Source organism: Athene noctua, chromosome 1, assembly GCF_965140245.1.
Source record: "Athene noctua chromosome 1, bAthNoc1.hap1.1, whole genome shotgun sequence".
Lineage (NCBI taxonomy): Eukaryota > Metazoa > Chordata > Aves > Strigiformes > Strigidae > Athene > Athene noctua.
Genome location: NC_134037.1, coordinates 190,636,929 through 190,651,989, shown reverse-complemented (window position 1 = coordinate 190,651,989; position 15,061 = coordinate 190,636,929). Strand labels below are relative to the sequence as shown.

General features: G+C 39.4%; 1 protein-coding gene across 5 annotated transcripts in view; it reads right to left on the bottom strand.

Moving 5' to 3' along the window:
- The window catches only part of SLC9A7 (solute carrier family 9 member A7), a 74,966-nt gene that overhangs the window by 25,627 nt on the left and 34,278 nt on the right, over positions 1–15,061 (bottom strand). For 4 of the 5 annotated variants that reach the window (XM_074908098.1, XM_074908073.1, XM_074908090.1 and 1 more), the window contains exons 3-12: positions 13,688–13,765; positions 12,892–12,968; positions 11,787–11,899; positions 10,328–10,433; positions 9,910–10,051; positions 5,839–5,944; positions 5,386–5,474; positions 5,160–5,273; positions 2,648–2,759; positions 1,142–1,295 (exon numbers count right to left, since the gene is read on the bottom strand). In XM_074908098.1, the coding sequence (XP_074764199.1) occupies positions 1,142–1,295; positions 2,648–2,759; positions 5,160–5,273; positions 5,386–5,474; positions 5,839–5,944; positions 9,910–10,051; positions 10,328–10,433; positions 11,787–11,899; positions 12,892–12,968; positions 13,688–13,765 (1,091 nt within the window). Of the gene's footprint in view, positions 1–1,141; positions 1,296–2,647; positions 2,760–5,159; positions 5,274–5,385; positions 5,475–5,838; positions 5,953–9,909; positions 10,052–10,327; positions 10,434–11,786; positions 11,900–12,891; positions 12,969–13,687; positions 13,766–15,061 lie in introns of all 5 variants that reach the window. The other variant, XM_074908081.1, reaches the window with a different exon arrangement.

Here is a 15,061-nt window from a genome sequence, read left to right as displayed (position 1 = left end):
ACTGTGATTTCCCGATGTGTACTGTTAAACAAAGCTAAGATACTGTAAATCACTGATGTAACGACTGTCTCAGGCTAGAATTGTGCTGCCTTCAATGAGAAAAGTTCAGAAACATTTCTGAAAGTCCTATCCATTTTTTTTTTTCCCAACCTAGAAAGCACCTGCTATCTACTGCCACAAGTAGTTCACTTAAGTTTTCCAAAAGTGGCAAGAGTCCCTAAAAATGGTCAGTTCTTCTAAAGACTGAAACTGGTTTTACCAAAGATTGTTTTTTTCAATCCTATCACAAGACAATTGGGAGACAAATTCTGGTTAGCACAATTCAAAAGACAAAATAATCAAGTGTCAGAAAGCATGAATAATTTACATAAGAAAAATGCACAGAAGAGTTTGCACAGTGTATACTGTAATTCCACTCTATCTACCTTTGCCTCCCCACCAGCTGCCAAGACTTTCACTGAATGATAACACGTGGTCTTTAACAACGATTGATTTACTATTCTCTAGCACTTCTGTTGCTAAGTATCCTCAAACATGAATGTACTTGCAGCCCTGAAGTACCAAGTACTGGCCAGTATTTCCAGAGAAATGGTTATAATCACGCTGCTTACCCAGCTTCACAGGTCTTCTCAAAACTGGAGGAAACACACCCAGAAGACTAACAGGAACCCATTTATTCCAGTTGTTTAGGTAAAGTCATGTTTGTTTGGATAGATGTTTAAAGTACGTTCAGTTTAGCACCACCCACTAAAGACACTATTTAACTTGAAAAACAGAAGAGAGACATTACCAAAAGCAAGACAACAGGGAAATGTCTTAGTATAAGATGACAAGTTGATATGGGCCTAGATATGCTAATTATTTCTTTTCAATACATGTGCTGCTGTATCAGGCAATACTATTCCATATCCTCCTGGACTGACAAGGACCTAGGCACCTACTTGGAGAATATCAGAGAGCTTTGGGCTAAATCCCAGCAGCATCAGTACATTTTATTTACCAGCCTCCACTAGCACCTTCCTCTATAAAACATAATGTTCTAAATACCTAGAACACTTTAGGTGTTCTGTAGGGCTATTCCCAATTAGTACAGCTGTCATCTGAAAAGTGACACTTCCCAAGCATGCAGTTACATACTGACCTGATGTTCAGCCATGACAGCATGGGAGTTGTACCTCCACCAACAATCCACACAGTGAAAAAGACGATGAGGAGAGTTGTTGAGAACATCATTTGATGCGAGTAGGTAGCAGTATCCCGTATAGCCAGAGCAAATGCCATGGCTCCCCTGAGACCTATGCAAAATAACGAAATAGCAGAGCCTCAGAAGTACAACCATGCCTATGCATAATACAGCGCCTTTCCTTGCCCCCTCGCTGCCACAGGCACCAAGTGACAGGCAGAAACCACTGGGCTCCAGCGAGTTTTAATTCTTTCAGTTTCCTTGAGAAATTATGCCTTAGGATGATTTAGAACATTGTTTGCCCTAATAGTTTTCTGTGACTTATAAAATCCACAAGTGCTAAAAAAAAGGTGTAAATATATCCAGAAACAAACAGGAAAGAAATAAGTTGTGGACAACAGCAAAATGTATTACAGAAAATAGACCGCTTCCTGAATTCAAATCAAAATACACTTTTCCAGTTGATTCCATCACTGAAACTTAAGTTCTTGATATGAACCTGTTATATTCTGCCTGTGAGCTTTTTTCCAGCTGATATCCCCCCTGCCATCCCCTGCCCCCAATTATGAAACTACACTAGCAAGGACAAGCCATGGCATTTGGCCATCTGCAGACTTCCTTAGTAGGGGAATCACAGAATCACAGGATGGCTGAGGTTGGAAGGACCTTCGGAGGTCACCTGATCCAACCCCCCTGCTCAAGCCGGGCCACCTGGAGTAGGCTGCCCAAGACCACATCCAGGTAGCTTTTGAATATCTTCAAGGATGGAGACAACCACCTCTCTGGGGAGCCTATGTCAGTGTGTGGACACAGTAAAAAAGTGTTTTCTGATGTTCAGAGGGAAGATCCTGTGTTTCAGTTTGTGCCCATTGCTTCTGGTCCTGTCACTGGGCACCAATGAAAATAGCCTGGCTCCCTCTTCTTTACACCCTTCTATGTAAAGATGCATCCCTGGCACTTCTTGAGGATGCACATGTTTAAACACAGACACACACTCCATGATTTGCTTTAAATGACAGACTCAAACTCCTTTATGGCTTCTGTCACACAGATAACTGTTTAAGTCAAATACCTCACTTTCTCCAACTAAGCGGGAGAGGACACCCATAAATATGCCTCAATTTTCTCAGCAGATACCTGTTTCCGCACAACATGTACATCATCTCAGCTAGAAATAAATTTCTGGAAGAGATTCCAAATTCCCCCATCCCCTTCATGTGGATTTCAAATGAAAATACTGTATTCCCAACATGAGGTGACTGCTTGCTGCCAGTAGCTGGCATTTCAAGATGTCACTCTTTCCACATGACACATGTTCTGTAAAGGCTGAAAAATACATGAGGGCACACTGCAACAACCATTAAGTCTTCTATTCAGGAAGCATGCACAAGGATTATAAGAGCAGAAGGCAGTACTATAAATTGCTTAAGATTTTTTTGCTTTACCAGACATTTTTGCTTTTACCTGAAAACATCATCATGTGCTGAAAGTTCCAGCTGATCTTATGCCTTCTGCCCAGATTCAACAAGAAGGAGAGAGGGTAGATGTGTGCTGCTCTGCCCAAGAAGATTGCAATCTGTTCACAGCTCAGGGTTAAGGATTTCACTTGCCTGAGTACTCTTGAGTACCTGACTAACATGAAGCTTCTGTTTTAGTGAAAGATTTACATCATGATATCAAGTGTTCTTTTTATCTCTGTCTATATAAAACAGACTTTCACCAATTATGTGCAATACAGAACTCACTGCACAGAATGCAAATTTTAACTAATTTTTTAATATACAGTGAAATTATACCTAGTATTAAAAGTATCAGTTGTACAAATTAAGACTACTTTAAAAATTTGCACTTTAAACAGTTATCACCACCATCATTCAGTTCTGCCTTTCAGACCAACAGAAATGCAGTCCTACGTACAGAAGGGAAGCCAACATAAGACCACCGAGTGCCGACCCCATTACAGCGCCTACAGAGGCAAAATCTCCTACTAGCTGGCAAGAACTTAAGAGTACAGAGTTACTAAGATGATAAATCCAAAAACCACTTGCCAGCACTAGAAAAAGGAGTAGTAAAAGACTATTGCTGAAACTTATGACAGTAGGTGGTAAGCTCCTTCCTTCCCCTACTGTGGTATAAAACATCCAGGGGTTCCAGTGAAGAAGCAGAAAGATGAGTACACACTCCATCATCTAAGTAACACTTTGGGGCAAACCAAGTGATGTGCTGAAATCCTACAAAACATCAACACAACCAGAAGCCTACTAAACACTGATCATTTGCTGTAGGGATAACATTAGAAGAATGAAACAGCTCTCTTACAGAAAAGAAATAAAACCATATAAGAGCTCTAAACACAACTGTGTTATTGTCATAGCTTAAGTAAAGCAATACTGTCTGCAGGAAATCATGTCTCTAAAAAAGTAAGATTGATTATTTGTACAAAAAAACTTCATGTAATTATTCCAAACAACTTTATAGCAGTCCTTCTGAGGGCTGCAGAAATCAGACATCAGAAGTCATCACGACCAATGTACATAGCAATAACAGCTGGGATTTTGTCAATGACACCGAGGCTTTAGCTCTGCTTTTGCAGTCCAACCTTTCCCTTTCAACAGCTAATGATAACTCTATGTGTTACCCTCATAAGCTGTTAACTAATGGGGACAGTAGCTGTTGAGGCAAAATGTGGGTGGTGGTAATACTAGCTGCCCTCCTCACAAAGGCAGGAAAACACTCAAGAGGCAACAGAGGTTAAGTGCGGTGGTAGAAGATGTGAAAAAATGGAATAAAAGGTAGGTGGGTAGGAAGAGAAAGGAACAAAATAAATACTGAAAACAAATCCAAGACAGCGTAACCTGAGAGAGGATGGAAGGCCATGACAAAGATGAAAAATTATGATGCTTAGTATACCAGATACAACTATGCTGCTCATGTCTTTACCCAGTGACTGCAGGGCTCCAGAGCATTTTTTGGGTCAGAAGAACAGACGTGAGGAGACACAGGAGATGATGTATTACTGTTTCAGAAAAAAATAGATGGCCAAAGAAAAATAAAGATAACTGCGTTAAATCCCTAGAAGCAGTACAGAGATGAGAGAAAACAGTAGAAAGAAGGAGAGAAGTTAAGTACGTTCCAGATTAGGCCATCTTATATGTCCTTTCACTGAGTTTTATCTCCATCGCTGATAGCCCTACTCCTACAGCAGGCAGAGAGAAAGCAAGACTGGAAGACTAGTTCCCATTGCTTCATGCACACTTGCAATTGCTCTGAGTTGTCAAGCAGCAAGAAATGTAGTGAAGAAATATTTACATAAGCCATTTCAACAGAGGCAAGGTGCAGAGAGGAATATAGTGATCCCTAGCTCGTATGAGTGTGACTACTACTAAAGCATTCAGTTCTGAGGAATTCGAGATCCAGGTACCAAAGTCAGACAGGGACAGTGGGATCTGGATACCCACCTCCAACACCAGCACCTTTCAGCACTGTGTACCCTTCATGTCACAGTCTGCACCACAGCTCAGTTCCTTCCTCCTATTACCTGAGATCCTGACCTCTACCTTTGGGGCATTGCTCAAAGATAATCTGTGCACCCACAATCCTTTTTATTTACTTGAAGTTTGTTTGCTTTCTTCAAGGGACCATTGGAAGTGAAATTAATCCTTTCCTATGCCTCCCAAGTTCAAACCCAAGCACTGCTGCCTGTCAATAGCCAAGTCACACAGTAAAGGAAATTTATTTATTTATTGAAACTATATGATTTGTAGCACTTGCTCAGGTACAGGGCCAACAACTGTGTGGCACAGAGGCCTTTAAGCTCTGGTGTAAGGAGTAAACAAAGATTGTTCTCAAAATTATTGTGCCTGCAAGACATCAGGGAAACTCACGTCAGCCACCATCCTCTATTTGGTAAAGCCAACAGACATCACAATTTTCAGGCACATAAATGGAGAAATCTCACAAAGCAAAAAAAGGATACGAAAGCTCCAATGATGAAAACCGGGCTGAATATGTGTTTCTGGAAAGTAAACAGTGCCAAACCCATATAAGAAAATATGAAGTTCTCAGCCAGGAAGTGCAATACCTCAAAGAGCTAGGGAGAAAACAGTCACAGGTTAAAGGCCAAGCAATAAAGATGCTTTTCAAAAACAGTAGTACATGGACTACTACAGCAATATACTGTATGACAGGTGAAAAAGTCTTGCCTGCTTAGTACGACTTCTTGATTCAACTGACAAGTTATTGTATGTATAATGCGCCTGGGTAATTCCACAGAAGAGGACAGCCACCACACCTGTGAAGAGAATCACATGTAAAAGTCAGCCTGTTTACTCCGTGAGCTCCACACATTTTCCCTTCCCAAGTTCTATTAAATTTATACATCATCCTTAACCTTGAGATTTTATGAATCTTAATTTCAAGTGAGTTAGATTCCAGGTTGGGAAGGTGGTATTTTAACCAAACCATAGTTCTTAAAAGCCTTAACCACTGTTCTTAAAAGTGAGCTGCACCTTCAATGACATTGTACAGAACGTAAAAAAAAAGCTTTAAGTGCTAACATCATGTTTCTCATAGGAAAGTTTCAATGAGAAAGTAGAAAATGGCTGTTAAGATGGACAGGAGTTCTGTCCCCGTGTGCTTGAATCCCAACAACTCACCAGTAAATCCACATGCTTCTGCAAGCAAGAAAGTGCTCCAGGACATCAAGAAGAAGAGAGCCGTTTCCAGCAGGGGGAAGCAGTGCAACTTGGTAAACTTCGTCACGTTAAGTTATTTGTTAAGGGATCAAAAAAAAAAAAAAAAAAAAAAAAAAATCCTTTGCCTTCTCTGTACCTTGTATTTATGAAAAACACTTTAATTCACTAACCACCAATACTAGTTGGAAAACTTTCAGTGCTGAAATTCCATCACATCAAGACAAACTTCAGAATCAAGCCCTCTCCTTGCAACAGTCAGTTTGGGATATTTGTGCTGCATATCCATGGCATAACTGTGGCTCCATCTCTTTGAGGTAATGTCTTACTCTATGTCACATTTCCCTGCAAAGTGCTAGCAGAGAAGGAATATATACATTGGCATTACATTTAGATTGTGTGTCTTGGTTTCTTGAGGGGGTGTGTGCACATGTGTTTGCTTTGGGTTTTGTTCCTTCCCCAGTAAAGATCCCCCCCCATCTTTAAATAACGCATAAAATACATTCAGAATAATTTAATTCACAGGGCTGTTCTTGACTGCGGCCACCCTTCACAGGGCTGTTCTTGACTACAGCCACCCTAAGATGAAGCAGATTTATCAGAATTTTTCTGCCCAGATTTGTTGTAAGTCTCTTTCATCAAGCATGGCTACTTTTGTACTTTTGAGACAAAACAGGAATCCTGCCTACAACAAAATATATTTCCTTTTCTTGATGTGTTTTAGGTAAAAGCCAACTGAGAGCAGCTCAATCTTTCAATGGGAAGAAAAAACAAGTTTGATCTTCCACAGAAGAGCAAAACTTCAGGAACATCAAACACACTGAATTAACAGTTCATACAGCTACTGAAGAAGTAGACTAGATTCCCTAAGTGTTAAAGATAGGCCTTCACATACTACAAAAAAGTTGTTCACATATTTAGATTTTTAGTGCGTTTTTTTCCCCCTCAGCACTACTCTGGCAGCAGGTAAATACTGAACAGCTCACTGTACCTGAGGTGCAGACAGCTATACGCAACCCTACTAGGAGACACAGTAAGAAACCATGTGCTAACAGGGGTGATAGACAGATCCCTGCTCTTTCTGAAAGCTGACAACTAGCACAACTTATCTGAAACGCAAGTGGGAGGACAGTGAGAGCACAGAAAGGACACTTGAAACAGTAAGGTGGTAGCACTCTCCCCTGCTCATATGAAGGCAATTGGTATGTCAGCAGATGCACCATCATCCACTCTTGCTCTCCATGTGTAACACTGCCGTATCCTGGGCTCTCTGCAGAACCACACAGTTTAAAGCTAATTGGCAGCACTGCTGCTTGGGGAGTCATGGCTCAATATGGGATAGGGATGTTAAAAGCAATGAGCAGCACCACTATTCACAGGAAATCCACAGGTCCTGGGAGGTCTGGCGCTCACAGCACTCGTCTGCCTCCTGCAAGCAGCAGTCAGGTAGCCCAGAAAACTCACTGGAAACCATCTCCTGGGGGCTTTATCACAGAATACAGCATTCACAACAGGCCCCAAGTGATTGACACCAGAGGCAAACAGCTGGCAGTATTTCAATGGGAGCCTGGTTTAGGATGAAGCAAATTCTGAGGCCTGCTACCTGCTCTCCACCCACACCTACTTTTTGTTGGCATTCTCTGCTAACTTGGAGAAGGGCAAGGGCTCTGAAACACATACTCCAGCCACAGCTTCAGCTGCAACCCTACTTTGTCAGAAAAGTGCCCTCAAAATGAAAGAAAAAAAATTTATTCTCTATGACAGCTGGCATTACACCAAATACAAAACTTGGTAGTTTTTTAAACCACTGTTAATTCTCCACATAAACCATCTCTCTAAAACTTTTGAGGATGAACTGTTACACACAGCTGAATTTCCCCCGTCCCCAACAGACCTACAGTCATGCCTCTGAAACAGCAACATCCACTGTAACAACAATTAGAACCAGCCTTCCCCCAGAGCACTCAGATAATCCCACCAGAAATTATCCCAGTGCCTGGCTCAAAAGCTTTCATAGAGGCTTAGGAAACTGGACGGCCACAGTCACTCCACAGGAGAGGAAGAGGTTGAACCTTGTTCTCCTGAAGTTAGGCAAGGGTCTTTGCCAGAACCAGTTCCTCATTTCCAGTCTTTTCTGACAGCTTTGTGAAGCAAATTCCTTATTCTCCTTTCTGCTATTATAAGTAATCATACCAAAACATTTTGTTAAATCGGAAATGAAAACCTGTGCTCATCATTTTGGAGGAGATGAAGGTGAGAGAAGGAAAAAAAGCATTTTATTATTTCATATAATTGACCAAATTGAAGTATTAATTCAAATCAAGCTATTATTGTTGTTTTCTTAGATTGCTTTCTTTATTCCTCAGAGATGGCCTTCTGCTTCACTTCATTTCAACCAGCCAGATTCTGCAATTTAGAAAGAAAATACAAAGTGGTGCAATGCCTTAACTGTTATAAAAATAACCACAGATAGCGAGGTCAAGATAGGTTGCTGAAAGCCAGAACAAGTCCCTGTATATTGTCTGCATCATATCTGGAAGCTAAGGAGTCAGTCTGTTTTCAAAGGACAATGCATAACCACATGAAACCCCTCACTCAGAAGTACAGTTATAGGTACTTCACAGCTACAGGAATAACAGTCTACTAACTTCATTCATGACTTCAGTTATGGGATATAATCAGCTATGAAGAATAAAATGCAAATTTACAGTTTGCTTCATTAACTATTTTCTTTTGGAAAAAAATACTTAAAGTTGTATAATTGAGCAACAGTTTAAGGATTTTCTGTGTTGTTTTCTTTAAAAAACCCCACACCAAATAAAAACCCAAAACAAAACAAAATGAACCACCACAGAGGCTGTCTTCTGAACAGCCTCCCATCACCTTCCTGAACACAAACATTAGAAACAGCAAGAACCAACTGCTGCTTCAGAAGCATGATTTTACAAAATGGATCTGAATGCATTTCAGCTATAATCAGTAGCAAGCCAAAAACCACAGCAACAGCATTTAAGCTGCCAGAGCTATGGATGGCCAGTAGACTAAAAGCAAGATGAAGATTCATGGTTCTGGGTCACATTGGTGATCAGGGGAACTGGAAGGCAAACATTAAAGCATCAACAGCACCTCTTCTCCCTTATACCTGAAGGGTTTCCATTATGGGGGCATATCAGACAAATCTGCACAGTGTGGATATAACAAGACATGGCTGAGACATTATTGCTTAAGATGAAGAGTCACAGGTTCATGATTATTGTATAAAATACCACATTTCACCCCTTTTAGACCAGTGTTCAGAAGTCTAGCAAGATCAAAGCAATCTGGGATACATACAAATATGGTTATACTACTCAGTCTGAAAGCAAAGAATGTTAATCTTTTCCTGAAGAAGCATCACGATTTCTGTAGCAGGTCAGGCTTAAGGTCGACTATCTGAGCCCAAAATAAAACCCACATAAATTGCATGCTGAGTGCCTCAGAGCACTAATCAAATAGCAGCAGTAAGTTTCAAGAGAACACGACAGATCATGCAAAGCACATCATGTTATGATGTTAACTCTGGTAGAGATACAATCTTATCCAAGATGGATGACATCAGATTTCTGGCAAAAAGTTAAAATGCAGGATTCAAAGAACCCTGTGGGGTCAGAAATAGCTATTAATGACTTAGCTGAAGACAGAATCAAACACCAGTTATCACATGAGATGTCTTTCAAGCCTGATAATAAAAAACTATTTTCTGAATTTCATAAAATGAAACTGAACATTAGGACAAGCCCATTTAGGGCCTTCCCCTTGGCTTCCAGCATGCAGCAACATTACTGAAACTTCTACTGTGGCCACAGTTATAATGGAAAAAGTTGATTTCTCTGAGTACCTATAATGCTTTTCTATAGACACATGAATACTGATCACATCTTCACACTCCAATTAAAACAAGCTAGAGTCAATTTTGGTATAGCTGGAAACAGGAGAGCCCTGTTAATACCTAAATGTGGCACCTAGTCTGGAAGAGCTAAATGCGAAAAAGGATATCAGAGCTGTCACAACCCCCGTCACTGCTCCCATCATGAAAGAACCACTGAAAATCCCCAGGAAGACACCAACAGACTTGAAAAATGCTGCTGCATCAAAAGCATGGGTATTTTCACCTGTCGGCTGGTAGGCAACTATAGATCTAGAAAGAGAGTAGCACAATGGGAAATTAGAAGTGGCATCAGGAAAGTTTATTCCATAACAGCAACACAAGAGACAATCCCAGACTGAAGGCAAATTTGCCATTCTGGTGTATGTATGCATGAGGGATCTTGGCAAATGTTTGCAATGTTTATTAATTCAGTTCAAGACAATCCATTTAAATTTCAAATAACATTTCTCAGAAGAAGTATTTATTTTAGACAAATACCAAAAGCAATTAAATTATTTCAGAGTAGAAATTTTGGTAGTTACTTACGAAGATAATACAATGGCAACGGCGTCATTCAACACACTCTCCCCAAACAGAAGGGCATAGAGATCGACATCAGCATGCAGCTCATTAAATATTGCTAGCACAGTAACTACAGAAAGAAAAGAGAAAAACCACGCTTGCTGGCTTCAGGAACAAATGCGTGAGCTGACAGAGCAGACTTTCCGGTTTGCCTAAAGCAACAAAACCTAAGAACTGAAGTACAGAACTAAAAGTAAACTGGGAAACAGACTAATTAGGTTTATCTATAGGTAAGCAATTCCACCATCACTTTTCAGGCAGCTCCAGTAATAGGTGGCTCTGCTGATCTCCCATCTGCACAGTGTTTATAAGAAAGCTCCCATGATCAAGGGGCATGGGGCAGACAAAGCACTTCTACCAAAGGCCCAATGTTTTTTGTAGAACATGTTCCATATAAGATAATCAATAAAACATTGTGCAGCTCTTGCTACTTTTAAAGGGCTGTATGGTTGTTGACATAGCTTTATTATTTCAGCCAACAAAGTAGTGCTAATAATCTTAAGTGTTCCCCAAAGCATATACAATGCCACAGGAGCGTGCATTTGTGCAGAATTTGAAAAGGGAAAGACTGCTAAATATTTTTAACTACCTTTTCAAGAAACTTCAATCTGAGATGAAATACCATGATCTTGAAGATGTTCCCATATATGAGCTTCAAAAATTACACAGTGATTTTTTGCATAAACTGTATTCAACCACCAGCTGTTCAGAGCTCAGCTCAGTCACAGGAACTACTTCCCATTTTCACCAAATCACCACTGAACACCTCAGATAAGCTGTTTTAAATGTCAAGCTTTATACTACATCACTCCCTATCCCAGCCCCTGACACACATCAGCTCTCAGACTGACCTGTCAAGTAGACACCTATGTGAGCCTGCTGAACTTTGAAGGATGACTGGATTATTTTGGCAAAAGCTCAAATCACTTTGCCAGAAGAGCATTCTTCTGCTTAAACTTGTAAAACATGAAGGGCATTTGAAGGAGAAATATTAATTCCCCACACCTAAAAGCTTCAAATATTGCTCTTAAATTATCCAATGTCCCAAGCAATGTAGCTGAAGAAGGAAGTCCCGCTATCCAGACAAGGTAATAATTTCACCTAATAGCAGTCTTAAACTTAATGCACACTAAACAAAAAACCTACCAGGGGAAAAAAAAAAAAAATATATTTAAAGTATTTGAACACGAAAGTTACATTTTTCCCCAAACATACCATCATGTCACACCAGTCCAGCGCCAAACTGACAGAGAACAGCTTTCACAACACTCAGAATTTGCATGCATTTCAGAGAAGATGATCAGAGAGACTAGCGTGACATAACTGAAAATAAAGTGCTGTTAATATCTACAGGATAGGCAGCCAAAAATCCTAGCAATACAATTACTTTAGAAGGTTATTAAAAAAATGTTCAGCAAGCTACCTGGATCAGTGGCAGATATTATCGCTCCAAAGAGGAGGCAGTCTGTATAATAGAATTTATCAGAAAGTTGACCCACCAACTTCATTAGTTTCACAACCCCATACATGAGATTCCTGAAGAGAAAAAGGATAAAACAGTCCAAGTCAAACAAGTTGGTGCATTTCAGACAGGCAAAGGAAAAGCACAAGCAACAATATTTCAGGTGGGCTTGGTTATGGTACAGCTCTGGAGGACACTGCCACGGTTTAACACTAAGCTCTCAAAATTAATTTTCTTCTTTCCCTATGAACTGATTAAGCAATACATGATCCAGAAGATACCATTTAAAGCCAGTAAGCAAAGCATGAAATCTGTTCACACAACTAGTACACAGAATCTAGAAGTTGTTTCCCTTTTCTACCAAAGGGAACATTTCCCTGCTCAAAATTCTCCTCAGTATTCCTTCTCCCAATATAGTACATAGGCCAAAAGCTCTGAACTAAGAATAGCCTTCTAAGTATTTCTCTAGTGAAATTCTTTGAGATAAACCAAAGTCACTTAAGTAACTCGGAATTTCTGTATTTCAGAATATCCATACAGTAGACACGCTAATTTTAGCGGCGTATGAGATGGTATGAAAGTAAACCAACGTTAACTAGCTATCTTATACTAAATGTGTGTGCACACATACGCATAAAGTTATATATATACATACACATCTGCAGAGAAAGAAAGAGAGAGCATGCAAATGCAAATGGGACATCTCTAGAAGTCTGATAGCTAAAATTCTATTACAAGTAGCGTCCACAATTCAGGTTAGAGTCAATTCCAGTAAGACTCTAACAAGGTTTTGTTTTGGGCTGGACCATTATATCAAAAAACTCAATACCCTTCTTTAGCTTTGTGGACTTGTCAAGCGATTCAAACATATCAATGTAATTTCAAGAGACAGTATTGTTTAGAAGTGTGGTAAATCTCAGCAAAAGTTACATTCACATTTTGTCTGGAGGATGCACAAATAAAATCCTCAAACAAACAAATTACAAAAATTGAGGTACTCTGGAAGGTCACTTTATCAACCTAAACTTCAGTATAGAAAGAAACTGATATCACAGAGTTGACTTACCCAATAATAAAACAAGAGACTGCTGTTCCTAAAAATGCGTAAGCCAAAATGGACCCCAAATTCCTGAAAAAGTGTCTCTGCATAGAAAAAAGAGGTTTATATACTTATTTAAACCAAGTTATGTCACCTGTTCAAAAACATGCAGTGTACTACTATGCTTTCATTAATACACAGAAACACTCCTTCATTTCAGACAAACACTTCTGCTACTGCAATGGAAATTCTGTCCAACTTCAATAAATTGAATAAACCAAATCTGAACCATGTATTAAATCCTACGTGTAGCTTATTAACAGGAAGCTTTACACACAGGTATTTTCATAAGAGATGTAAGAGTTTGCTGCACAATTGAAAAACCAGCACCAATTTATGGCAGTTTCAAGCAAGAACAGAATCTGGACCCTTCTGATGTTCAAGATATGGCACATCCCCACTGGGATTCAGGTTTGGGTCCCCTTCTCAGCATAATCTACTGCATTTTACATATTTGAGGAGGACCAAAACAACTCACAGCAGGACATCTTTTACTTTGAATTTTGCCAGAGGTTTCATTTAAAGGAAAACAAATCAGACTCAATAGAGTTTAATGTGTTTATAGTAAAAAGTACATGTATTTTCTCTTGAAACAATATGACCTAAACATCTATGAAGGAAATTACATTTTTTCTTACTGCCATTAACAAGAAAATGCTTGAAATAGAGCCTGCGCTCCTGAACAAATCAGCAGTCTCACATTAAAAACAAACAAACAACAACATAAACCAAGGCTGCTCTCCTCAGAAATTATTATACTTACTTTCTTCAGGCTATAACCAGCATGAAAAATAATAGGAGGCAACAGAATGTTGAAAAAAACTTCCGGGTCAAAAGTTACCTAAAAAAATAAAACATGAAACTACAATTAGAAACAGAAATACACAAATTCTCATTTTCCTCTTTCATTTTCTGAAAACTACTATTATTTTCTGAAAACTACTATTTTCAGAAATAGCTAAGTTGACCCTCCAAAATACTGGCCAGCTCTATACGTACACAGCAAAAAGCTGCAGCTCTTCTTGGTAAACAGCATCTAGGAAAAACAGGCATTACATCCATCACCAGTGATATTCTTGCAGCAGTCCTAAACACAGTCCCCTTTTTTAAATTAAAAAAATCTAATAAAGGTTTCTCTGGAGAAGATATCTCTTAGTGTGGTACATCATATATCTGCAGATGAAATGCTATTTTAGCTTGTGGTTTTTTGCAAGTCTAGCCACTGCACAGTTATTGTAAGCCAGTCAAGTCAGATACAAGACTGGTTTTCAGGAACTGGTATCATATATCACTTCCATGCATTTCAGTAGAATCTTCAGGTATCCATGAAGGACTACACTACAGTAAGGAATGAAAAACAACACTTAAAATCCAAACAGAAGACCTGCACAGATGTGAAACTAACTAGGCTCTCTTCAACCCCTGTCTAAGCACAGGTTAGAAGACAATCACAAGTGTGCACTCCAAGAATAGGATTCATTTCAACTAACTTTAGCTATCTATAGCAGGCAGGTACATATAAACAGACACATAAGCTCTCTTTGTAGTCAGCAGAAAGAAGTATTTTTAGGTTACAAACCTTAAAGTCTCAATCTTATACTTCAGAATCTAGCTTTGATACACACTAAATGTGGTTAATTCCTGACACTGAATAGAACAAGTCAAATAGCAGATCTGGATAACAGTTGATAGATTAATTTCAATTCCAATACCAGACTGTCTCACTTGGGGGATTATAGGGATGTAAGCACTAACTATTTCCTGACAATAAACAGATCAAAAAAAACCCTAGGAAAAAATACCACTGAGAAACAACCACTTTTCACTAAGAACTGATCGTTTTCCTTGTATTACACAAAGCAGCATCAAGCTTTTTTGGTCCAGCTGGTCTTTGAATTCTACAGATGTCAGAAACATACATGAAGTCTTCAAACAGCAATCAAAGGCTTTGGGAAAGCACTACATACGTGTAACAAAGCACAGTATCGCCAGCAGCGGTATAATACAGCAGGTGCTTTTGAATTAAGCATTGAAGTGCTGTTACTATCAGGAATACAGATACTCGATACTACCTAACATTCAAATGGGACAGAATGGGGAGGAGGGACGGAAGCACAGACAGAAGAGAAACACTCAG